The sequence below is a fragment of the Ptychodera flava genome, chromosome 21, assembly GCF_041260155.1.
Source record: "Ptychodera flava strain L36383 chromosome 21, AS_Pfla_20210202, whole genome shotgun sequence".
NCBI classification, from domain to species: domain Eukaryota; kingdom Metazoa; phylum Hemichordata; class Enteropneusta; family Ptychoderidae; genus Ptychodera; species Ptychodera flava.
The window spans coordinates 5940478-5967402 of record NC_091948.1 but is presented as its reverse complement, the minus strand read 5'-3'; the positions used below and the strand labels follow the sequence as shown (position 1 = coordinate 5967402).

Genomic DNA, 26925 nt, shown 5'->3' with positions numbered 1-26925 from the left:
TCAGTGGTAGGTCATAACGCATGCGCTCTTTAATCGTCATCAGTTCATCGGAGAGCTTCACGTGTACGCCGTTTGGCCTGCCAGCTGCCTCCTAGAAAAGAACGCTCCAATTTCCCCGACTGTCCGTGTTTTAACAGATTCGCCAACATGGTGAGTTTTTCCGTAACTGGTTTTATCTTCTCCAGGAGTACATTTTCATGGCGACGTCGTAGCATCCCTGAGTGTATCGCGCCGTAACTAATCACAATGAGATTGAACTTGCGAGTGTGTGTGGTGCAATATCGTACTCGAGAAGACATTGTAATTTTTAGTGAGAGGCAATTGGGCACACTACATAGGATTCAACAGATTGAGTCAAAATCACGTTTACGGCTAAATCCAAAGTCGAGAAGAGACTTTTCTAAATGAAAAACATATTCCACCAGAGAATCATATGTACACTTTTGCGTCAAGGCGTATATCAAAGCATGTCATTGCTATGGGCTTGTCACTCACTGCCAGCTTAGATCTTCACATTGCCAGCTATACTACCATTGTCAGCTATCTTCCTGTGAATTTAAATCATTCACAAGACTAAATGGTAATTGGAAGATAGATGGTAGCCAATATAGATCGCAAGATACTTGACAGCAATCTTGCCCACTATCTTCCCACTGCCAGGTTTACTCCCATTTCCATCTTCCATCACACAAAAGTTTAAACATACATGTAAATGTTTGTAAAGCACAAGCAAGTTAATACTGATAAAGTGATGTGTATCCTTGGATATGCTGCTGCAGTGCTAGAGAAAGTGCATGGTTTCACTAGCATGGCATGCAGTATTGACTCATTCATGCGGTAACTGGTCGTTTCGGCCTCTCAATTTCCGGCCCCAAGTCACTTCGGCACCGCAACCCAAGACATTTCGGCATCCCTGTTTCGATTATTTTTCCAAACTATTTAGTTATTGACTGACTCGTCATATTCATAAGCGTGACCTTTGCGTTCTGACCAGTACTTTTATGTGCATTTTGTGTGACTTTTGTCGTGCTGTTTCGTCACCGCTTTCAAACTTTTGCCGTGTCGGCGGCTATTGATATCAGTAAACTTGTGTCACAGATTTGAAAATGATATGAAGTTTTTTCTTACGGTCTCTTACCATGTTCTCACAAAGATAAAACATGTTCGTGAATGTTAGTTGACACTATACTTTTTAGTACTTTGATTTGTAACATTACGCTCCAGCACTAGTTCCCAAAGGTAGCCTTGAGCGGTGCCGAAACGTCTTGGGTCGCGGTGCCAAAACGACTTGGGGCCTGAAATTGGGAGGCCGAAACGTCTTGGGCCGAAACGACTTAGTGCCGAAACGTCTAGAAACCATTCATGCGGCCCCAATGTAATGACTGAAGACTGCTGTAAGGTGTATGGGTTTAAAGGGATATAAGCTGTAACTTGTGGCAAGTCTTTCAGTATTCTTCTTCTGTATATCAACTACCGTGTCTGACCCTAATCCGTTTGTCATGCTGAAATTTCGAGTATTCTTTTTGTCAACACAGCTTGTATGTGTGTAGTGATCATCATTTATTTTTTACAAATGAATTCTAGTCCGGACTTGAATACAATTTTCAACAATAACGATGTAGGTTATACTCATATAGGTTGTGTTGATATGCTCAATACTTGGCATTAAATTACAGTTTAGGGATTCAATGCAGAAAATGTAGGGAAACCACAGAAAAAAAAAGTCCTGAAAAATAGCCAAAAGATACAGCTTATGGAGCTTTAATACAAACATATTTCTTGGCTACTTTGTTGTGTAGAATCTCCAATTTACATGATCATTGGGACAAACTAACACAATATTTTGATTCAAAATCAATGCATGACATGCAAAATCCCCCAAGCAAAATCGTCAGAACACCGCCACGCATGAGTACAGGCAGCTAAAACTCTGTTATTTACAATTACAGTTTGATAGCCAAAACACACTGGCACAGGCTACAATCATCTGAGTTGAGCCGTGCTCACCTAGACAGCGACTGTAGCCAAGCTTTAAGATTTTCTATACTTGGTACATCTTAGTCAATTCTGTCTGCTGTAGTAGTGTCTTGTTACCTGTTATCAGTTAGAAGTAGGGTTTTTGATGTGTTTGAAACAGGCAAACACAACACAATTGAAGATCTGGTAATATCTTCTGTGCCATAACACTGAAAACCACATCTTCATGATCTTGCTTACTAGACTATACCTGAAGTATTGCTTGTAAAATAAAAGTCAACTGTTTGTATGTGGTAATACCTCATTTTTAGAACTGTTGTACTGTAGTACTTGTTGTATTTTAAAATAAGAACATTTTCTGTTTCAGCCACAAAACGAATACATAGAATTACATCGCAAGAGGCATGGATATCGGCTTGATTATCATGAGAGAAAGTAAGTTATGATCTTAATACCGCTTTGTTGTATCCATTGTACTACCGATTAGTACTGGTAGGTCCACACTTCCTACAATGGAAAGGGACAGCGCTGCAATATCTTCCAGTCTGAATACAATCTTAATCACACTAGTAGATTTTCGTAAGTATTTGCTCGGAAAGAAATATATTTTGCAGGCCAGATGCAGGGAGGAGGTACTTTGTTTTGTAATATTTCAAAAGTTTATCAGACATTCTTTGGTTGTATGTGTCATAGCTTAACTAAGTTTGATTGCTTGCAGGAGGAAAAAGGAGAGTCGTGAACCTCACAAGAGAGCAAGAAAAGCCAGACTTCTGACAGGCATCAAGTAAGTAGAATTTTCAAAATCATTTGTAGAAAGTGTGTTTTGTTTTTCTGTAATTGAAAGACCAATACTCAAGATGATTAACCATTATCAAGTGGAAGTCATGTGTTTCTTTAAATATTTTTTTCTTAAATAATGACTCTGTTATAACAGTGCCTTGTGTGGCTACGTGGCATATCAAATGTTTTTCTATTTTCAAATTATCAGGGCCAAGATGTACAACAAAAAGCGTCATGCAGAAAAAATACAGATGAAGAAAACGTAAGTACTGAAACTTTACTAGCTTCACAACATTTTGGGGAACTTAACTGAGCACACTTTCATAGTGAAACTTTTTTGGGTATCATGAACTCCACATATCATGGAAATTACATACAATCGTTGTATTTTATAGTAAAGCAGTGTTGGATTTTTGACTGAAGGTGGCTACTGACAATGCATACATGTAGCTTGACCATTCTTTGTAAATAATCAGGAAATGGGTCAATTCAATTTCAAGTCTTAATTCTAGCACTTTCTTGCCTCTTTTCAGTTTCAACAGTAATATCAGTAGAGCTTTATTGAGTTCTTGTATACTAATAAATCCACAATAGCACTGCAAGGTATTTGATATTCTGATCTACTTTCAGCTGTAGTTCTCAATTCTGCTATTTTTCTGCACGTATAGTCCAAAGTATTTGTATTAAATAGGCGGCTGGAGTGCGGGTGAAGATAGTGGTGTATTGCTCTTCTGATGTTCGAGTCGATTTCAAATATAATTGTTTATGAGTGAATGTCCATATAAGGCAGAAACCATGTTGAAACTATGAGGTTTTTTTATCTGAAAGAATAAATTGTTAAATCTCTTTATTTATCACTCTGTTTTGTAGGATTAAAATGCATGAAGAAAGAAAAACCAAGAAAAGGAAAAATGACAAAGTTGCTGAGGGAGCGATACCAGCATATCTTTTGGACAGAGAGGGACAGTCAAGAGCTAAAGTGCTTTCCAATATGATCAAACAGAAACGGAAAGAGAAGGCAGGAAAATGGGAAGTTCCATTGCCAAAAGTCAAAGCTCAGGCAGACGCTGAGGTCTTCAAAGTTGTCAAAACAGGAAAATCCAGGAGTGAGTAAAAATATTCAATGAAATCTAGCAAACAAGGCTCTGCCAATAAAGTTAGCATTCCCTTTCGTAACATTTTCAAGTGTGTAACTTATTTTAGTGCCAAACATTGATACATAACAGGGTTGCGCTAGTTCTCAGAATGTTGGGGTCCCTGGGACCCCTTCCTTGTGAAAATTAGGGGTCCCAAAATATTTTTGTGGGTCCTCATTTTTCCAATTTACATACACACGCACATACCCGCACACTCATAAGCAATAATACCATTTAAGTGTATTTCCACATTCATTTTTTTTTATTTTCTTTTTCTATTTTACAAAGCAAACTTCCTCCTAGCTTTCTGTTCATTAAAGTTTGACACAGCTTGAAGAAAATTGAACTCAGATCTCTCTTTACCCTCTAGTGAAATTTTCATCAACGTTGATAAATGGGCTGGTGTTAAACGATTTCTTAACTTAGTTTTGATTCTGTTCTGGCATGAAAAGGCCCGCTCACAAGGTACACTGGACAGTGGTATAACCAAAGCTATTGATGCTAACTTACAAAAGTCTGGAAAATCATCCTGGTGCTGACAAAGTAACAATCTACAAAACTGCTGAAATGACAAGCTTCTATGACAGTGCAACAAATACTTATACTCAATGAAACAATCAGTTGCCCTATCTTTGTCTACCATGCTACTGAAATGAGTGACAATCTTCTCAAACTCTTTGTCAGCATAAGAGCACAGCTGACTGGTTTCTAAAGGTACACATCTGGGGTTAAAGACTGCATCAAAACACTGCAAAATATCCATGTCATTTTGAGGAAATCTATCAGACAAATTACAAACCAGGCTTTCAATGTAAGTATCACACAACTTGTCAATATCAAAATTTCTACCAGCAGCCCTCAACTCTCTGCCTTTGTACATGAATTCATTACACTCAAGCTTGAACTGCGAAAGATGTCTCATCAAAGCAGGTGTCTTTGACATATCCTGAAGAAGTGAAATAGCTATCTGTAACTTGGGTTTGATAACTGACCAGTCTACATGCTCTCTCTGAAAAACTTTGGAAAGATTTGACACTACAGGTAAAACATCCATAAGTAATGCAGTAATGGATACAAAACTGTAACTGGTTATCTCTGACAACAAACCCTTAGCGACAGAATTGTTACACTCAGAATAAATAGTTTCCAAAGTTGTAACCAAACTATCCCAGCACCTATGCACAGCCTGAACTGCATGGGATACAGAAAGCCAACGGACTGGTGTTGGCTGTTGCAAAGCAACCTGAACCTCATCTAATACAGATTGTATCTCTCTAAGTTTGTTATAACGCACTGGTGATGAATTGAAAAACATGTACAAATTGTTCAAAACCTGTTGGTACTTCTTCAATGACTCAATACTCTTTGCGGCCTGGGAAGATGCAAGACTGAGACGATGTGCAGCACAATGAACAGAGACCAATGAAGAGTTAACATCTCGTCTAAGACGAGCTGCAACCCCATTTAGTCTGCCAGTCATGACTGCAGCACCATCACTACCAAAACCTACAAAGTACTCTAAAGGAATGTTCCTAGCAGTCAAAAAGTCACATACAGCATTTGTAATAGTTTCTGCCTTTCCATCATGCACCTCAACATTTCCAAGGAAACAATTCTTGGCTTCACCTCCTACCACTATTCTAATTACAATGGACATAACTTTATGGACAGCTATATCTACACTTTCATCAACCATAATGCCATAAACACCACTATTCTGAATGTCTCTATCTATCTCAGAGTCAATCACCTCAGCAATGGCTTCTTCCATGTCTTCAACAGAACTGTGATGACTGTACAGCTTGTCACTTGGCACAGCAGTGAGGCTTGGGCAACCAGTCTCCTTCAAAAACCCAACCAACGACTCAAACTTTGATGCAGGCAGTTCTTCCTTTGCTAACCAGTAAACACACTTCATCTGGGTTTGAAGGCTGTCAGATGACTTCTCAGTGGCTGCAGCAGTTGCTCGCTGGAAGCCCTAGAAACAAAAAAAGAGAGAAGGAAAATAAATAAATAATAAAAAATATGCTTATTCTTCTGGCATTCTGTTACTTTCAATTCTAATTCGTCAGCGAAAAAAGACGTTTCGGGGAAATTTTTGCACTTATCTTGACTTCCTAATCTTCGCAACATTCACTGTAAAATACAAGTATTTCCGTTCACGCGATCGCTGCCGTTCGTGTGGGAGTGGACGACTTCCAAGATGGCGTCCTCCCTGACATTTGTTGACAAAATGTGTTAGTAAACTTCAAGATTTTGACGCCATTACCTTGTTCACAGACATAAATGTGCACCACTGTTGCATACTTAACACGAATTTGTACAACATATCACTACCTGAGCCCCCCTGAAGCCTTCGATTTCGAGTATTCACTCTCAGAAAACTCGTGTCAGCCCCATTGTCGGAGGAACTCGTCCGTCACGCTAGCTACAGCGTAGTGTGGCGTAGAGGAGAAACTTCATGCAAAAAAAAAGAAACGCCATGCTTACCTTCCTACCCGCTCTAGCCAGTAGAACATCAGAATGGTCTTGATGGCTTTGATGACGACTAAGTGCAGATTTCTGGAAGTTCTTACAGCCATCGACGGTGAATTTGTTCTTCTTCTTTTCCGTTTTGCACCACTTGCAAAACATGGCACCATTGGTATACTCTAGCCACGGAAATACTGACAACCACTGGGGAAGAAAGTTCTCGTGGCGATTGACTTTCTTTGCCGCAGGCTTAGTTGGTGTTGAACTATCTTGATCAACACACGAAAACACTCTTTTACCGTTCTTACCGACGTCACCATTGCTACTGACTGGCGTGGAAGACCGAGGCATGGACGTTGCCTCGTCAGTAGACTTACGGGGTACCACAGTGAGGAAGCGATGCATGGCTGTATCAGCGTCAGAGTGTTCTGATCGTTCACGAGTTTTATCCCCATATTTATACACAGTCAAGCTAGGAGTCGGATAAATCAAAGAGTTTCAAGAGAAAACGGGTGAATGGATTACACCGATGAAGACCGACTATCGTTAAAAGCAAAATCAAAAGCGAGAACGCGCTCGCTTCGTTTCTGGGCACCGCCGCCATCTTTAGTCAATCCGCCGACCTTTCAACTCAACGCATATATTATCATCTAATTAACGGCGGGTTGTTCACAAGTGACTTGTTGACAAGGCGTGCCGGACACGCCAAAGACTTCGTAATGAACCCAGTTTCTTTTGTCGGTAAAACTCCAATCAGCTTTCTTTGTTTTTGTTCAAAAGTGTCAATCTTACGGATAATCGAGCAGTATGAGCGGTTTTCAAAAGAAAAAAAAATTGAAATCACAAATTGATCATTGCAGTGCATGCAGTGTGAGTTAGGGGTCCCCTGGACTCGGACATCAAAGGGAACCCGCGTCCCAGCCAAAAAGTTTGCGTCCCGGACGCGGAATACCGCGTTAACGCGACCCCTGACATAACATCGTGCATTGATCACAAGAAATTGATAAAATGTTCAACTATAGATTGTACTTTGTGTTGTAATCCTTTACAAGTAAATTGTCGTGAGAAATGGATGATAATGTTACATGGAAGTGACTAACATGATCCATCGTTAAACTTGACTCATAAATTCTGTGATTTAAATGATGTACTAGCAATGATAAATTCAGGAAGTATTGGACCTTTTGCATGTAAGCAAAAGCAAGGATGTCACTGTTTTGGAGGAGTGACCTCATTCTCTACCAATTTCTGTGTCATTCATCAGACATCACTATCCTGAGTATGTGTCACAATTAGGAATGTAATACCATAATGTTACTGGTAGAATGTCAACTGAAATAATGTAATTGAGAGATCACTGTGCTGCCTGTCACTATAAAAAGTCATTGTCATTATCATGCATTGTTTTACTTGTCAGGGAAAGCATGGAAACGCATGGTTACAAAAGTATGCTATGTTGGTGAAGGATTCACCAGAAAACCACCAAAGTATGAAAGATTTATCAGACCAATGGTGAGTACATACTCTGTCTCTTGATCTCCATCTGACTAGATAAAGCAACAGATAGAGAAGATGAGTTTTGTCAATCATATATTCTACCATAATCTTTACGGCCCTGATACGGCTTTTGCAGCCCGAGGTCGTACGGCGGAAGGGCCCGAGCGTGCGAGGGCCCGTACGCCGTACGACGAAGGGCCGCAAAAGCCGTATCAGGGCCGTAAAGGTTTTATCATATACTTATGGAATGATAAATATGTAGTTTACATAATATTCAACATTGTTTAGGAGATAAAAATGCGTGCGATATCAGAAGTGCATCGCCATTGTGTCAGTTTTTCATATTAAAATACGATGGCCGCTTTCCGTCGCGGATTTACATACACAATGACGTCATTTGTTTACCTGCAGAATTCTGGAACGTGCAATGCAACTTCCGTACTATTACGTGACCAACAGAGATCCAGGTTGAAATCGAGGTGTAAGAAGGACAAAAGCGTGATGTCAGTTTCTTGCAATTTATAATGAACAGGCACGCACTTAGTATACACAGGATTTCACTAGAATTTAGAATAAAAGCCAATGTCACCGGCGCGGCTCCACTGTCGCCACGCGCAACTACGATCTGAGCGAGCAGACGTTTTCCTAATCTCGCGCTGGCTTTGTGTACGAATGGAACGTTTGCGGATAGCAACGTGCGTAGTAACCAGAATCGAGGTAGTTCAGAAATGCACGCGATTGCCCATATTTGGGCACCGGGCCGGGGCGTGATACGTAAAAAAAATGCACGGATCTGAGGGCGCTTTCTCCCATAGCTTTACACAGGCACGTGAATGTAGGTATATGATAATGTACATTTAGATGTATAGTTGTTATTCTTTTGTGACTTTGAGAAATTGTACATTGAAAAAAGTACTGGGGTCATCCTTTTACAATCAACACAGCCTGTAACCATCGGTTTGCAGTGACCTATGTATCAATACATTTTTGTGACAAGACAGTGGATGTTTTTCATAGAAACAAATAGTTTAACCCGTTGATTTTGTGAAGTCCCACTCTGCTGCCAATCTTTGTGATTTGCCATGCATATTGGCCTTAGTACTTACATATCATCAAGACCATCCTCAATCACCAATAAGTGAGATTTACAATTTTTTTTGTCATGAAATAACCAAATTTGCTTTTGTTTTACAGGGTTTGCGTTTCAAGAAGGCACATGTTACTCATCCGGAATTAAAAGCAACTTTCTACCTTCCAATCATTGGTGTTAAAAAGAACCCTAGCTCACCGTTGTACACATCACTTGGTGTTATAACCAAGGGTACGGTTATTGAAGTAAGTGGTCACCAAACACAAACCAAACTAGGATTGTAGTAGTAGTACATGTAGTTAGTTACTTGACTCGGACAACTTCAACAAAACATTGTAATGAAAATTTCACTGATCACAACTGTCAAAAGTAGGATGATTTTCTGATAGAATGTCCTAATAAAACTCAGGATATACTCTGTTACATTTTCTAAATGCACAGTCACACTGTGAACATTAATCCATCTGGTAATCTGCCTGCACCCAAGGTACATAATGTAATATGAACATACATTGTGCTGTGGGCACTGGGTATTGTAAGCCCTTGTACCAGAACCACAATTTCCATACTACATTATATGTGAAGTTGTTGTTTGGTTTAATTTATGATTGTCTGTGTTTTACTGTTTACCACTAAAAGACAAATATGTTATAGGGTAGAGAAATGGTAACTGTTATTGTTAGGAAGGCATTTGTGAAGGCTGTTACTTTGGAATTGAAACACTTAGACCTTGATAGAGAGATTATTTGATTAACCAGCTGTGAAGGTGCATTATTTATTGTCTATTGTACTATGTTTCTTTTTATTATAGGTCAATGTCAGTGAACTTGGTTTGGTCACTCAGGGTGGTAAAGTCATTTGGGGTAAGTTTCCAATTCAAGTTTCTCTCTGTATGGCTACAGGTATCAACAAAATCATTTGGATTAATGCTTATGTAAATTAACAATTTTGAAACTTTTAAAAGTTACATTTTTGACAAAGTACACCTGTACCTCTACACAATTGGCTTATTTGTTAGACAAAGACAAGTTATAACTCCCCAAAGTTCATTATGACATTCGTCATTCCTTCTTTTTGGGCTCAAATAATTCTGACTGTAGCATTGAGTTTTATGGAATGGGGCACTGGCTCCCTGTAATGTAGTGTCTGTGCTGAGCTCTCAAGTTTTGTATCTGTGAGGTGTTATCTTTTCCTCGGGTAAAAGTAAACAGACAATTTCAAGTATCCAAACTTGGTACAGCAGTGTTTTGTCAATCTGCTTGATGTGGATGATATGGCATTGACTTTTCAGCGTTATAGCTAGGTTTTGGAACATAGGTAGACTTGGTTCAAGTCTGTGATTTGTGAATGTTTGAGTGGAGTGAACGCAATGATTTGTATTCTGCTTTCATGTGAAACGCGCGCGTGAGTGGACGCGATGAGTAGGGTGAACGCTATACAGCGGAGTTTCACCCGGAATCACAGACTTGGCTTTCTTGCACGATCTGCGTTGCTATAAATTATTCATGAGATTACGTTTTCTTTACTTATATATTATTCATAAGATGACATCACTAAATTTTACACATTGGGAGGAGTTACCAATTGACCCAAACGAGACGTGCATAAAACTCACATGGCGTTGTTGACAAAATGTCGAGTGCGATCACTCCTACAGAAGTCAGCACGACCCCTCTGTTGTATCACCGAAAACGCGTGAAAATATCTGTGTTGTTTGTGAGGCCCATGTTGCAAAATGCGAAAATCGTCGCCGGTTATTCAAGGATGGAAAAAGACACCGTCCTTACAGTTGTAGCCTGTTCTATTACGTGCCCAAAGCGATGGAAATCAAAACAATGTGGGGAGACTTCGTATGTCAGTGATTTTCCGCTGCCGGTTGGTGCGGAGACGAACACATCTTTTCCCTCAATGTAACTCTCAACAAGCTTTCTTTGGTAATCTCGCATGATTAGCGATGGTCGACCGATCAGTTGTAAAACGCGGTTGATGTACGAACTGGATGCCATTATTCGCCCAGATATAAAACGTACTCGATGTCTAGCTTTGCACGGAGATGACAACAAACTTTTTAATGCATGCAGAGGTTTATTAGCATGCGTTCTTCTTATTGGCCAGAATAAAGGCGGGGGCTGTCAATCATTTTGTATTTGCTCTACGTCACTGTGTACACAGTCCGTCTCACCGCCTGTACTTTGCAAGAAGTCCAAGTCGGTGAATCCGGCAGAAACTAACTCACTACTGCGCAGACTCAAACGTGACGCATTCAATCGCTAGGAAAACCTGGCGTGAGCTGCCAAATTCCGGATAGGTTTATACGAAATAGGAGAGACACAAGAGAAACTATTATAAATGATTTAATTTTTTTAAAATTCACCGACTTGAACCAAGTCTAGAACATAGGGAAATGCTATGGGAACCCTGGTAACATTTCTGTTGTCCTGAAAAAATCTGATTGCATTCGTTTACCAAGGGGAACACCTGTAAAGTGTCTGGGGAACTGCGGTAACATTTACCTACTTACAAAAACACTGCCTTTGAACAGAGTTATTTCTGTCTTTCATAACGATAGATAACTCTAATATAATTATTATCAGCTTGTGCAATATTTCAATATTTTAGCCATTACACAATGTGGTGATAGTGTTCTTTCTTTGTCTGCAGGAAAATATGCCCAAGTCACGAATAACCCTGAAAATGATGGATGTATAAATGCCATCCTACTTGTATGAAGTTTAAAAGAATGGAATGAGAACTCCTGCCACAAATTCCCAGTCATCCAAATACTTCAGACCTCACTGGTTTATGCAAATTGGGAGCATCCTGGAATAATGAGAAAGTACCACATGTGTATGACCTCAGCATATACACAGAGTGCAGGATATACAAATGGAACACTCATTGTCCCGGATGATGTAAATAACAAAATTATTCCATGAAGATGAAATTGACACCAAGATGAGCATGAAACTATGATTCAGGATTCTGTACATCTTTGTGATGATGTTGTTCATCACTAGTGAAGATATTCACAGCTGAATGTTACTATTGTCCCAAGAAAATAAAAAATTGTCCATGTTAGTACATGGAAAAAGACATTCTCTCTTGTCCACTTGTAGAAGACTTGGAAAAGCTCTGTGGAGGCCTGTGTCATGTTTTGTATAGTTTGAAAGCTTGATTACAATCGGACAGTGGCCCTAGTTGATCACATTTGATTGGTCATTTCAGCTGATCAGCATGTGGTCGTTGAAGAGTTTTGATATCATTTTATTTGCGATGTAAAATGTTATAAAGTTTATGTCTGAAATAAACACCAGTCTAAAAGTTTATGTAAAGTGTCCTGTCTTTCTGTAAACCTCAGCAGCTACATCTTAATATTTTTAATGAGTTTTAGTTTCTAGCAAAGATTTCCTCATGTAAACTGTACTCGTGAAGTAAACAAGTAATTTCCTCGAGCAAATTCCAAATATGACCGCTTTGTATGAACTTACATTTCCATACATGAAATGGCTGTAAAGGAATGAGAGTAAAACTGGATGTGTGAAAAAAAGTTACTTTGAGTTTCTCAGACAAAAATGTCATAGAATATTGATTGAAGCATGCTTCAGTAATGATGAAGGTACCCCATCCAGTGTGCAAGAACCCATAAACAAAATCTTTATCTGCTCTCAATCTACTGGTGACTCAACAAGTAGAGAATATCAAAGCTGTGCAGATGATATGAGTTTACAATTCATAAATCCATATGTTAGACATCTTATCAAAACCATGGCAAGGTGCTACAAAACAATATGAAGATCTGTTGGCCTATAGACTATTGTAAATATTAATCTCCCATGAAGGCGATGCAAAATAATCGCAATCATACCTATCCGTAATTCATAACACTAGGTCAAAATTCGTAATACACTAGTTATAAACATAGACACATAACATCACAGAACAGACAGTAAAGCACCGGTACACACAAAGTCAAATTCATGAAAGAAAGATATATGGACCTCTGGCCAAAAGGCTAAGAAGTGATGTCAGGTGTTTCGAAAATAGTAAGCGCATCCTGCCCCTACATGTGGCACCCGCCATATATCAATCTGTAAGTCAGATAGGTAGTGGTCACCGACTAAGTTCCAATGTCATTGATGCCATCAGCGATCATTTGTCGAAGAGAGATATTGTATTTATCTACCAGCTTGGAATACCTGCCAAAAAAGCGTTTGAATGTAGAGACAAGTCTTTCTCTGGTGTAACCTTGATTTAACAGTTTGAAAGAGAGATGAGGTCAAGTTCTGAACAGAATTTTCAGATCATAAGAATGTTTGGAATACAAAGCAGGGCCATACATGCTGGCAGCATCAAAACTTCTCTACCTTCACAATTTTGATGCCCTTAGAAATAACTGATAGTACAGCATATATATAATTCTGGGTTTGTTTTTTGAAAGGCCAATACGAAAAGCTTAAAGGTGGTTTTTATTCAAAAGTATGTTGGAAGTAAAGATATAGTTATTCTCCAAACGTTAAAATGCTTCACTGAAATGGAAAGTCAAGGATGGGCATAGAAGGAAAATGATGGCTAGACTGTCATACCAGATAACATTAGACAGCATGGTGGATATGAGCATGAGCATATGTTACAATGCTTGGAATTTGCAAAATGAAAGCCATCACCCTGGACTACATATATATATACGATTAGAGGCGATGACAAAAGACTGGACTACGCACCATATGAAGGCAAGTGCCAGTGAAGGCTAGACTTCAGGATGCATGGACTTATCAATGTTTTAAGCCAAGATGGGGCTCTCATAGACTAACTAGCATACTTGTTGCTTGGCTTTTCTCGGGTATGCGAGGTTATTACTGAATGTTTTGCATTCACCCCACCACCTACTTGATAGTCTGCCCACCACCTACTTGATAGTCTGCCCACCACCGACTTGATAGTCTGCCCACCACCGACTTGATAGTCTGCCAAAGTAGATTACTTTGATTTCGTGATCACCTCACCATCAATGCAACTGTATTCTTTCAAGTTACTGTTTTGATAATGATATGCCCACAGACTTGGAGCAAGTCTAGGGTTCTCACACAGGTTGTTGTGAACTTAAAGCCAGAGGGTTATGATCTTTACAAGAACTCGAGCAAAAGCTAGAATGAATGATATTTTAGAATCTTTTCATTTCTACAGGCAGTACTGGTAATAGTTTACACTTTTTTACAGTGAAGTGTACAGATTATAGAAGTAAAGCTCATGAGCAGAGTGGTCTTTTTTCTGTACTTCTAGTTTGTCTAAGCATGCTAAGGATTGATATTTTCTTGAGTCAGTCGTATACAGATAATGTGTTACGTGTAGAATTTTCTGAAATGAAAGAGAACATTCTTGAAACAGTGGTAGGTCAAACTAACTTGGTGGGCGCAATGTGTGGCTACAAATGGTGCTGCTGTTGTGAAGAAAAGTTTGTGGATTTTTGGGAACCATAGAGTAGTTACTGATTCAACAAGGATGGCGTGGTCAATGTGACCATGGTTCATGTGTCCCTACCTCTTGGGCCAAGCTGTTCTCCTAAGGACTAACAAAGTTGATTATTTGGGGTGTAGACTTTTCAAAGGAACTAAAATTTGTGATCTTGATGTAGGTTTGGAACAAGACCAAAGATAGACAGCAAACTCTCTAATGGAACTCAATGGTCTTTTAAAAATAAATGTTAGTTTTTCTTCAGCACACCCTCTAGTTGGCAATGACTTTACAGCAACTTGCATTTCTATCAAATGAACTTTGCTTTTAATCTCTGATGGTAAATGTTTAATATGCACGGAAACATACCCTAAAGTGTGGACTGGTAAGTATATGTGACATTTTCTAATTTGATGTTTTACAATGCTGTCAAGTATATCTTGTGTTCTTGCTTTTTTCTTGATCTTTCCCCTCACTGTACGAACTGGTGTTCAAACTTTGTTTTGTTATATCAAAATGATTTTCTTTATATTGATCTATTCTGCAAACGGTATCAAAGTTTACCAGTACGAATCTGACACAAAAACTGACGCAGATTTCATCATTGCTGCAAGTGATTCTGACACATAAACTCTGTTGGTATATTGAATGAAAGATACGTATCATTGTTCGATAAATAAGATTTTATTTACTTTCTCTTTACAAACAAAGCTGTCCACAAAATTTTACATAAGTTTTACATTTGGTACCGCCAATCTATGGCAGTGCAATCTATTGTGCTCAATCTGCATTTCTGAGTGACAGGTTAGCGGCAGGCCCTTTGCTCTTCCAATGATTCATTGTTCCACTGCTACAGTCTCTGATATCCTCAAAATGATGGAAGATCAGTCTCAAAAAATCGACAAAAGACCTTTATCCCGATCCTGTTCATAATCAACAAACATATCACGCTTTAAAAGTAGCGTCCTCATCCCACAAGAAACACCCTCTTTGACAAGGGGGCTCATTATGGATTCTATTGCCTTATCATTTCAAGAGAAATTTATCATATCATTATCAGGCAGTGGGGCTCAACACAACTTTGTTGCAAAAAACAACTCAATTGAATAAAATTTAATTCACACGTTATATACAGGATTATAGTTTTGACTATGGCACTCTTGTTATTTGAAACACTGTTCTGTATACACCACTACGTATTTGCTTCTTGGAACAGCTTCATCAGAATATTGAAACGCTCTTCAGTCTGCAATAGTCCAAAAAATAACGAGAGGACTAAACACTGGATATTTTATGCAATAATTGATATTGTATGCAAATCACAAGGGTTTGAGAAGTATTTTGGTATGCATAAGGAAAGACATTTGATTGAGATATTAAGGAGTTCAAGCTCAGAACACATGACATGGCAAAGACTTGCAATATGGATGTGAATGTGTATGCACAAGAGGGACCAAAAAATTTGCAGGATTTATAACATGTCTGTAACCTATGTACTTCACATCAAACATGTATAAAGAAAGATTTCAAAATTTATGGGACTTGCAAAATATGTAGGTTATTAGGTGTACTTCTCTTAAATTTTTTGGTGAAACCATAGCTTTCAATAAAGCTGTTTCTCGTTTTTTGAATCATAACCCTTTTACCTGATTATAGTTTCACCCAGGCCTTTTGTTACCAATGGTGAGTGTGGACCTGTCTATGAGGAAGTTAGGGGGGAAACTGGTAAAGGCAAATACAAATACATGTACCTGCCCGATGGACATTTTGAAATAATTCTGATCTTTGGTTTGCTTTGATCAGAGGTGAGTTACATTGGTGACAGTATGCAAGACATACAGTGAATTGCTTTGACACATTAGCATTAGACAAACTAGACATATTGTCTAAATCAAGGTGTTGCCAACACTGTCAGGTGTAATTATCAGCTGAGCAGTAATTCAAGTCGATCACAGTGAAATCAACTCTGCCAAAGTTGAAACATTGTCTTGGAGGAGGTAAGACGTAGTCAAAACAGCACCACCCAATCCACGCACATCGCGTCTGCCTTGAACGCAGTCACTTGTTGTTTCTTAGTTCAACAAAATATATTACTTCGATGAATTACAATAACATTACAGGATTGCAATTTTTAACCGGCACACAAAAATTCAAAAGTTCAAAAATTTGTAAATGCGAAAGGCATTAATAAACCTTACAGCATACGTCCTGGACAGTTAGTGGACTGTGAAGTGCGTGGATATGTGTGGTGTGGTGTTGTTTTGACTAAGTCTGACCTCCCGCCTGACAATGTTTCAACTTTTGCAGAGTTGATTTCTTTATGATCGACTCATATTACCGCTTAGCTGTTAATTGCACCTGACAGTGTTGGCAACACCTCGATTAAGACAATATGTCTAGTTCGTCTAATGGCAATGCTTCAAAGCAATTCACTATAATATTTCAGGTGCTACTTCATATTTCGGGCAGGAAAGTTTTCAAGGTTGGATGTCTGGTGGGTGTTTTAGACAAATTTTCAACACTGTTTAAACCATCAAGTTTGTGCTTATAAAAATCCTACTGTATGCGTTTTTAGCTAATTTAGCCAGAGTCAAGGGCTCACTATTTTAACATGCAGCTAATTGAAATATTTCCCTATAAAAATGGTCAAAATATCTTATTAGCTTCATTAAGAACCCAGTAATTCAATCCAAATCACGTTTTGTTAAAAAAGCATGCGCCTAATTCAAAGAGTTTTGTAGTATGTTATCTGTCTGGTTATACTGATCAATGGTTTTCACTGCATGGAGACATACCTGTGCAATAGTCTTCCTTCCTCCAAGTTCCCCAGACACTTTTGCAAATGTTTCTTGGCTGGGTCCGGATGTTTGACAAAGTTGCAGTAATATCCTGTCATCATCCCTTTTAGAGAGAAAAGATTGAGAAGATATGTTAGTCATGGCGTGACTCTTGAAATCCATGCCTGCAATTGCAACAGTTTGATTAATGAATTCTTTATGTGGCTGGTTATGTATGGATTGGTGGCAAACCCTCATTTGATCCGCGGATACAAAGAAGTCTTAGCTGATAGATGTTTATGTAATACTACTAGTGTATCCTGGAATAAAATCTTGGACACACACGAAATGCAAGATGACTGAAATGTTGAGAATCACAGTTGAATTTTGAACTCACCTGGTCCATGTCACCGTGACTTTTCCATCTTCACCTTTTGATACATTCTGAGCATTCAGAATATCTTGGCTGCTTTGATTGGCTGAGCCTTCAGAACCACCTGGATTCTGGGACTCAACGACGGTCTCCGATAGGTCACTTGGTCTGGGTTCACTGTCACTAGAAATATCTTTAGAGTCACTATTATCAATGTGTTCAATCGTAGCGGTTGATTCTGTCTCTTTAACTGTATCAGCTGAGAATGAATCTTGTTTTTGTTCAGACTTTTGAATGGCATCAACATCAGTAGAAGTACCAGAGCCATCATCAGTATTGTCACTACTCTGGGCAGACTTATCACAACTAGCACTCCCATCAGGCATCTCCATGGTAGGAGTGTTCGATCTGGAGCTATTCATGCTGATTTTCAGCACAATCCGGTTGGATTTCTGCTCCACTTCGCCATCCTCAGCGACAGTGCTGGAGTACTCGATTGGTGAATTCGTAGCACTTCTATCAACACCGCTGCTGAGTATCGTAGTCAGCGATTCCCTCTGAAATGATCCGGCCTCGTTGCTGGTGTTCGAACTCTCATTCCCCGAATCACTGTCATTCTCACTGCTCTGCGAGTTGTCTTCACTATCGGCAGATAGCAGATGTTGCAAGGTTCCATTCCCGGAATTCTCATTCAATATCTCCGCCAGATTATCGCACATTTCGGACAAGTTATTCACACATGTTTCGGTCATTGACTGAAACTGATCATCGGTGTCCTCTTCAATAATCTCATCTCCTATTCTGTGGTGTAGAATCTTCTTGGCTTGCTTTCTTTTACCGCCTTCAGGGACATTCATTGACCTTGCTTGTAGGACAGTCTTGGCTAGTTCAGCTCGGCTCAGCTGAGAGCACACAAAAATACAAAAATATATCACGATTAATTCTTCTTTGTAAATGAATAAGTCATGAAAGTATCACCAACCTTTTCAGGAGAACAAGCGTGTGTAGTTGTATATTGGAAAACTTGCATGTACAAAGTTAAGCTTGAAAACTTGAACATCCTCACAATAAAGGCTTATATTTGCTAAAATTTACATTCACTCACACCCTTATCCTGCCAAGTTCATATGTCACCATCAGTTGGTTAAAACAAGGGAGGCATAGTAGGTCCTGTATGTTGCATTTGAACAAAGGCTTGAATATATAAAGGCCGTCAAAAACACAGATACTGCACACATAACTGACTGAACCTGCTATAACATACTATGCCATACTATACTTCTTACTGACTTGGCAGATGGGGAAGTGATACTGCCTGGCAGGATAAGGGTTAATAACTTGTATACAAACTTGTACTGAGATGGTCACTCACTTATTTCTACCACTCATTTGATTACAATAGTATTCACTCAGTTTGAAGTATATCGTATCACAATGAGAGTAATTCTATACCTCTTCTTAGGCATAGAGAAATGCACAGCTAGCGGTGGGAGATTTACCTGCAGGGCTGGATTGCACAGCACACAGTGCCTGGCTTTCCTCTGAACACGTGGATCATTGGAAGATTGGTGACAATGACACTGACATTCCCTTGTACCATGCATCTCCATATTTGGTAATTTCCAAGGGTCAAACTGTATATGCAAAACACAGAGTGGATTTCATATATGGACAAGCATAGTATGAAATAAAATGATTCTCTCATTAATGAGCATGCACAATCTGCCTGTGAAGGTGTACATTTTCACTTCAAGCACACTGATAAAATACAAAGACGTAACTTCCATTTTAAATAAACAGTTGCTATAGAAACAGTAATGTAAGTTTTACCTTTCCACCACTCTTTTTCATCATCTGTTGTTTGGTCTTGGTGTTGAGTTTCTCTTCATCACTGTCTGGAAGTTCTATCTCTTCAAAACCATCATGCTGAAGATGAGCAAAAATTACCAAGTCAACAACTGGGCCAATGGTTGTGAGATCGGAGTCTTAAGGATTGATTGTGAAAATCATGGTACCGCTGATATATGTACTATGTAGAAAGCTTCCGTCTTTGTATCAAAGTTGGCACCAGCCATAGTATTGGTAAAAGCCAAATGTTGAGGTACACGATGAATAAACAAAATCTGAATTAAAGTAAATGTGGTGAAGACTTTTGAAATCCATTTATACGTTCACATGATATTAGAAGTATCCTTGCGTTCACATGATATTAGAAGTATCCTTGACATTGATGTATTCATTTATATAGACTTTCATTTCTATGAGGAATGACATTAAAATCAGCATCACGATAAAAGGCCAAATATCTACTAGTTCATTCTCTAACTCTCAGAGCGAACATTCTGCTGTAATCAAGAAAACCTTGCCTTAAAAAACTTGGTTGTGGTGAACAATGTTCATTTGGTGAAATATTAGATTTTAAAGAAAATGGATTACAAAACCAGTGGATAATTCACAACTTTAAACAATAAGTTGGTTGAAGGCAGCAATCTAACCTCATAATCATCTTTGTCTTCCCAGTTGATTTCTTCAAAATCAGTCATGTGACTATCAGGTGGTCTGGCAGTGGGTATCAACTGCATGAACTCCTGCTCCAGATGAGGCTGGCCTCTCAGCAGTGGAAGAACTGAACTTTGAAGCTGCATTTATCAATGAAAGATCAAAACAGATAATGTCTGTCTTAAAGGAAATAGTGTATCAGAAAATTCACTCCAACATATCGAATCAATATCAAGAAAATTCTGCTTTATGAGTTCTTAAAAGCATTTCTAACAGAAGTCTTGCGGAGGAAATATCGACTCTGATGGCGTTTGAGTGAGATTATGAGGAAAGTCCAACTGTACCATTGAATGAATTCAAACTGACCACATGTGACAGAATGTCACCACTACATGAAGAACATCCCAGATATGCCTTGTCATTCAGCAGACGAACAGACGAAGACAGCTATACATGTGCATTACATATATGAAATCCAAGTCAACGAAGAGAAATATTCTTACCGCCTTGTAGTCTTTACTCTCACTATTTCCCCATTGCTTGAACACTTTCAAAATTTTCTGATAGTGATTTGGCTGTTTCTGAAAGTACACTTCCAGCTCCCTCAGGAACGTTCTTGCTTTGATGAACTCTAAATGACTCATAAACTAACAGAGGAAGAAACACATATGTTAAAAAAATAATCATTTGAATACATACGTCTGAAAGAGAAGAGCAAATTCCTTGTATAAAATTTTCAACATTCTGGTTTGGAAAACCACTATTCATGGTCAAAACTTGTTGTTGATTACAGATGACCCAGTGCACTGCTCCTTTTTAACTCTACTTGTCTTGATTTCTTTAAAAAACTTCAATTACATTCTTTTGGAAGTACCTTGACATGTTATAATCATATCTTGTTCAAAGAAAGGTAACTTTCAATGGTGAAGAATGGGTAAACATAATTAGTTTCAGCGTAAAAATAAAAAAAACCAGAAAGCATGGTCTAACTCTATAAAGCTATGTGCATAATAAGATGTTCTAAGGTAAGCCGGAAGTAAATTACGCAAGATGCAATACGCAGCGGTTGAAGTCCTGGAAAGGTGTATTAACCCTTTGAGCGCCAAAGTCAATTTTTGCCACCTTTATAAAATGTAACCTAGACAAATTTTTCAGATTTTTTCCAAAATTTTGATCAAAAACTGTGGCCAAAGAAATGTAATGTCCATCTGGTCTAAAATTGCCAAAATAATTGCAAAAAATTCACAAAAAATTGGCAAAATTTTGCACAAAAATTTTGACAGGAAAATTTGCAGCACTCAAAGGGTTAAAACTCTGCATTATCAAGGGCATCTTCACTTTTATATTTGTTGGTATTAGATTATTATTCTCTGGGTACCGCCTTTTTAAAACTAAATTTTAGCCTGACAGTGGATTTCTGCGTTTTTAGTGTCATCATATTGTAAGAAGCTGAATGACTGACTTACAAGACCACATTCCATTGCTTGCTCTGCAGTCATGAAGCAACTGAATTCTTCCAAAAGATCGGGAAAGCCATTCAAAATCACTTCAAGTTTGCCAAAGAGCTGCAAGAACAAAAAGCAGAAATACTAAGCTTCGTGATGCAAATCACAAACACCAAATCAACTGGAAAAGGTGCTAAGGGCTAATATGACTGTGACTGACCATTGTATCCATTGGAGACAACTTCACCATATCTTTACTGAGTGTATGAGCCAGAATCCGATACATCAGTGATGGAGAAATAATCAGCACACAGCATTTTTAATGACGTAATTAACATGTGTGTCTCTCAGTTGTACAAGCACTGTGAATCAGGCAACATTGTCTCGTTTGCGGAGCTAAACTTGGAAGAAAAATGTCATTCTGACTGTACATGGGATGATAATGAATGGATTGAAAACTTCCGGTAAAAGTAACCTTGGTGATCAAACCATAAGCTTAGACCCTTAAAAGGGTCTATGATTAAACTTGGCGATCATCTGGGACGAGGGCTGGCTTAACGCGTTCACATACAGAAATCTGGGCCAACACGGATTTTAAAGGGAAACAGTCATCGAAACTGCACCTGCGCGAGTTTCTTGTTTAAAAACAATGTATTTCGTGCACGATATCTAGATACACCTCATCATCATAGCTGCAACATTTCAATTATATGATGTAGATTCACAGACATGTTTTAACTTTCATCAATCACTATCGTACATGTACCTTGGGTACAGTGTTTACATTGGTCGTATGGGTCCCATACAACCTTTGAGCCAAGTTCTGATGACTGTATCCCTTTAAGTTGGTCCTAGACCCCTATCCTGATCGAGACAAAATTGGTCTAACGCTGGAGAGTTCAGACTGTTTTTAGAACTTAAGTTACATCGGTGTTTTTAAGTTACATCGGTGTAGCAGCGGCGTACCTTTGTCTGTGTGAATGAGGTATTAATATGGTAAGATCTGAATTGCTAGTTTATCACTTCATATAGTAAGATCTGAATTGCTACAATGTGTATCTTTGTGTAGTTAGATAAGTTGCTACAATGTATCGCTGTGTGCAGAAACCTCTGAATTGCTATGATGAGTAATTTGCATCAAGAGATAAGACTGTAATGTATCACTTCATGTAATAATAGCCTTGTTCACATTGGCAACCCAACTGAAATTTGGGCCGACGCAAAATAATCCTCCTTTTGGGAACAGATTTGGTCTGTGTCCGCACTTTGCGGTACCTAAATTTGGGCCGACGTAAATTTGCCGTCCTTTGTGACCTCTGACCTGTCAAGGTTCAAGATGGCGGATTTGAATACTGGCGCGCTGTTTCTACTGTTCATGATTTTCCGGCGGTTTTTATGCACAAGAAGGGCAAATATGACTACCACTCGTCATTTTACGTCTCCTCCGTGCTCCAGTTAGTCCCACCAACCGCCATATTCTACGCGCCAATGCGTTACTCAAAATGAACATGTGAGGGTGTCAACTGGGACCAGGGCCGTTGAACGTGCCCACACAGGCGATTTGCGTCGGCCCTGCGTCGGCCCTGAACCCCCTTCTCACTGGGACCAAACTGTGTCGGCCCAAGGCCAACACAGCGCGTCCACATTGGTTATTTTACGTCGGCCCCGGCCCAGCACCGATGCTACACCGACGCAAAGTGGTCAATCTGAACAAGGTATCCATCTGAGTTGTAGCCATGAGCCACTTTTTGTAAAAAACTTACATCAGTTATTTTTGTTTTGTTTTCTCCAAATTCACACAGTGCTTCAAGGAATGCTTTATACTTCTCGGGTTGTTCAGCAAGAACATGCTGAAAGACAAAACACACAAAAACCATATGAAATCAAATAGTACGATGCTGAATCAGTTTCAGTCTTCATAATATCTGCTCAACAACTTGGACTAGTGGAAATAAGTTGTGTAAAATACAAAATCCTGGAAAGTTAATTTTTGATGTGATGTGAGACAAAATGTCAGCAACTTTTTGTTTTCTTGCCATCACTCCAGCAATCAAGTTTTTTAGTAAAGGTCTCCATGTACCTACTGTGTTTGACAATTTCTCATTGTTGGATTTCATTAAATTTTGCTTGTTTGTTTTACTGGACGAAGAAAGGACTTGGAAATAATAGATTTGACAACTTATTTCTTTTATATACCATGTCCTAACAAGGATAGAATTTGCCTGAGAATATCAATAAAATTAATTTTATCTATGTACAGAGTAATTTACAAAGAAATTTCATGTAAGCAATATAAGTTGTAGCACTCTTTATCCCTGCTTTATCTTTATTTTTTTTTTTTTTGACATATGTCACTTTGCTTTCTTTTTCAATTGACAGTATTTTCAAAGCCTTTCACAGATTCATGAAAATCTAATTTTATCTAAGTTTATCTCACCTTAACACGTTTCAAAAATGCTTGTGCGATGGCATTGTCTTTTTCACCCTGTACAGGTAAAAAGTGAGTTACATCAATATACAGATAACGCAAATGCAAAACTTTCACAATAGAGGTCATTATACATTTTGTACGCATAGTGGTTTTGACTGTTTCCTTCCTATGCTATTACATGTACTTAATGTCCAGAGGATTGATAAGAGGTAAGACGTTAATAGTATAGAAAGTGATTATATTCATCCCAACAATCCATTAGTAAATGGACACACATCAGGGCTACACAATGTATTTTGAATTATTTTGATAAAACCTTTTTGAAGCACTTTCAATTCAGTTACCCAAGTAAACCCTTTGTCGACGACAAAATATGCTGAAACATGTCTCTCACAAAACTGCACGAAATTTAAACAACATTATTCAATTTCTCTTGGTAAAGTCCCCTTTGATTTCTAACATAGCCATTTTCTGGATGAAATGAAAAGTTTTGATGGAGTGAGTGTTTTTTCAAAACACAGTACAGAACTGGATCACTCACCCCGTCACTGTCTATGAGGTCTGGCTGCAGTAACATGATTGTTGATTCTAAGTCTTTGCGGAACTTTGTCTTCATTCTTTTGCTTCGTATACTGCCTGTCACCTTCGGTTTCATACTGCTTGCCGAATCCTCTTCATGACATGGATTGGAATCCGTGTTATCATCTGCATTTTCCTTATCCATTAATATTCCGTCATCGTTCATATCTCCCACATCATCCTCCGGACACTCACAGGAACCATCATTGTAGTTTGTTGCCATGGCAACCTCATCATGATTTGATTCCTCCTCATTCTCTGAAGCATATTTGTCATTGTCTTCAAGTGTCTGGAATTCCTGTTTTCCAGCATCAACCAAGTCGTTTTCAGTGTCATTCCTGTCAGTGGCAACTTTACTCTGATCCTGAATATTAAGGCTGACCATGTTCTTGTTGGTACTCCCATCTTGACATCCCTGTCCAGTCTTTCCTCTTTCGGCGAAACCAACTGCACTTGAGGTGCCACAATTTGCTTCGTTTTTGCATGGTGTGTCCCTAGAAGCTTTGAGCGAATCTGAGCCCTGTCTTGTGGACGTTGTTGTAATTCCTTGGCTTACATCAGTGCTCTGTGTAAATTCTGTTGTTATCTGGGTGGATGGACTATTTAAACCTATACCTACTGGCATACTTGTAATCTGCTGGCCTTTGGGTGACACGACACTGCTAGAAGTTTTAGATATTTGCAGTGATGGAGACAATACTGCTGTGCTGGGTATTGCCTTGTTGTTCCGATCCTGTGTAATTTGACTTGGAAGCTGAGAACGTTCAGTGATAGGTAAAGCAGGGCTGGATGGCATGGTTGCACTTAGTTTAATAGGGGACATAGTCTGTGGTAATGATGAAGTTAAGGCTCCATCGAGCGATGGCAGTGTTGTTACTGTAGCAGGCATGGGTGTTGATTTTGCTGGCACTTCTTGCTGGTGTGGTTTCTGTACAACAGTCACGTTGACTGGCAGCAAGCTTGGTTGCATGACTGCCCCACTGCTAGTACTGCCTCCAGACATCAGTGGCTGTACAGTCGTCCCACTATTGCCAGTGTCACCAGACACCAGTTGTTGAATAGCTGTTCCTCCACTACTAATGCCACTAGATACCAATGGCTGTATGGCTGTCCCACCATTGCCACTAGCCACCATTGGTTGAATAGCTGTCCCTCCACTACTAATGCCACTAGATACCAATGGCTGTGTGGCCGTCCCACCACTACTAATGCCACCAGACACCAGTGGTTGTATGGTCGTGCCACCACTACCACTAGCCACCAGTGGTTGAATAGCCGTCCCGCCACTACTAATGCCACTAGATACCAGTGGTTGTATGGTTGTCCCACCAATGCCCATGCCCCCAGTCACCAATGGTTGAATAGCTGTCCCTCCACTAGTATTACTAATGCCACTAGATACCAAAGGCTGTATGGCCGTTCCACCACTACCACTAGCCACCAATGGTTGAATAGCCGTCCCTCCACTACTAATGCCACTAGATACCAAAGGCTGTATGGCGGTCCCACCACTACTAATGCCACTAGATACCAAAGGCTGTATGGCTGTCCCACCACTGCCACCAGACACTAGTGGCTGTTGAACTGCAATAATAGTTGGTACCGACCCAGACATCATCCCGGTGAACGTGCCTTGTACATGTTGCACCATCGGCATGGCTGGCACTATTTGACTCTGTTTCATAGCTGTCTTCTTGAGGCGTGACTTGGGTGGTGTTTTTACCTTGAAGTCAGCCCTTGTTATCGGTACTGGTGGGGGAACTCCCTTAGGTAGTATTGGCTTAATCACCGGTGTTGACAATTTATGTAATGGATCTATGATTTCAGCTGCATTCTTATATACAGAGTCTGGTTTCCGCCCTCTGGTGTTCACAGGAACCTTTCCATCTTGATTTCGTGGCATGGAACCCCTCTGAATAATTTCTCCATAGTTCTGCCTAGCTTCTTCAAAATCTTTACTTTCCTTTTGCTTAGATTGAGTTTGCTTCAGTTTTTCTGCTTCAGAAATTCTCTTGTACTCTTGCAGCTTTTCATACTCCTACAAACAATGCAAAAATTATCATATTAAGCAAAACCCTACAATGTTAGAAATAATGGTTGGCCAGTGTCCTTGACACTATAACCATTCTACTCATACTCTGCTTATAACCATACTTATATGCCACAACATACTTATAATTTCCTGGACAGACAGACAGACAGACAGACAGATGTACTGCTTATTAAGGCCATGAAGGCACCCTTGGGTACCTGCTAAAGCATCATGGTGTTATAATTTGACAATGGGTGAGAAGTGTGACTTATACATTACCGCTACCATGATTTCTACTTAACTCTTTAAATATATGAATATTATAATTTCCTTGAGCTGTATTTCAGTAAGTGAATATTCAGATTTGCAAAAGACAATGGGCAATT

The 26925-nt window shown here is 39.2% G+C and overlaps 3 protein-coding genes across 3 annotated transcripts in view; 1 reads left to right on the top strand and 2 right to left on the bottom strand.

Moving 5' to 3' along the window:
- The first annotated feature begins 12 nt into the window (after positions 1 to 12).
- Positions 13 to 12278, top strand: LOC139121217 (ribosome biogenesis protein NSA2 homolog). Its single transcript, XM_070685921.1, has 9 exons — positions 13 to 150; positions 2345 to 2412; positions 2696 to 2761; positions 2966 to 3019; positions 3628 to 3863; positions 7783 to 7877; positions 9057 to 9197; positions 9764 to 9815; positions 11614 to 12278. The coding sequence occupies exons 1-9, from the start codon at positions 148 to 150 to the stop codon at positions 11679 to 11681; spliced, it is 783 nt and encodes a 260-aa protein (XP_070542022.1). The 5' UTR covers positions 13 to 147; the 3' UTR covers positions 11682 to 12278.
- LOC139121215 (uncharacterized protein C17orf113-like) lies at positions 4074 to 6992 on the bottom strand. The gene is made up of 2 exons (XM_070685919.1): positions 6384 to 6992; positions 4074 to 5871 (listed from the first exon to the last, which is right to left on the bottom strand). Exons 1-2 carry the CDS (start codon positions 6768 to 6770, stop codon positions 4174 to 4176), a joined length of 2085 nt encoding a protein of 694 aa, XP_070542020.1. The 5' UTR covers positions 6771 to 6992; the 3' UTR covers positions 4074 to 4173.
- Positions 12279 to 15068: 2790 nt separating the features above from the next.
- The window catches only part of LOC139121212 (GON-4-like protein), a 33377-nt gene continuing 21520 nt past the window's right edge, over positions 15069 to 26925 (bottom strand). The window contains exons 17-27 of the mRNA XM_070685911.1: positions 24470 to 26545; positions 23935 to 23982; positions 23261 to 23347; positions 21519 to 21617; positions 20556 to 20699; positions 20049 to 20192; positions 19384 to 19479; positions 19053 to 19187; positions 17578 to 18455; positions 17199 to 17304; positions 15069 to 15649 (exon numbers count right to left, since the gene is read on the bottom strand). Of these exons, the coding sequence (XP_070542012.1) occupies positions 15596 to 15649; positions 17199 to 17304; positions 17578 to 18455; positions 19053 to 19187; positions 19384 to 19479; positions 20049 to 20192; positions 20556 to 20699; positions 21519 to 21617; positions 23261 to 23347; positions 23935 to 23982; positions 24470 to 26545 (3867 nt within the window). The 3' untranslated portion in view covers positions 15069 to 15595. The remainder of the gene's footprint in view (positions 15650 to 17198; positions 17305 to 17577; positions 18456 to 19052; positions 19188 to 19383; positions 19480 to 20048; positions 20193 to 20555; positions 20700 to 21518; positions 21618 to 23260; positions 23348 to 23934; positions 23983 to 24469; positions 26546 to 26925) is intronic.

Excerpts from the sequence above, each read along its gene's own strand:
- LOC139121215 (XM_070685919.1), bottom strand. The coding sequence starts at position 6,770 with ATGCATCGCTTCCTCACTGTGGTACCCCGTAAGTCTACTGACGAGGCA. Across the intron at positions 5,872-6,383 it reads TGGCTAGAGCGGGTAGGAAG|GGCTTCCAGCGAGCAACTGC; the intron begins GTAAGCATGGCG and ends TTTTGTTTCTAG.
- LOC139121217 (XM_070685921.1), top strand. Across the intron at positions 7,878-9,056 it reads AAAGATTTATCAGACCAATG|GGTTTGCGTTTCAAGAAGGC; the intron begins GTGAGTACATAC and ends TTTGTTTTACAG. Across the intron at positions 9,816-11,613 it reads GGGTGGTAAAGTCATTTGGG|GAAAATATGCCCAAGTCACG; the intron begins GTAAGTTTCCAA and ends CTTTGTCTGCAG.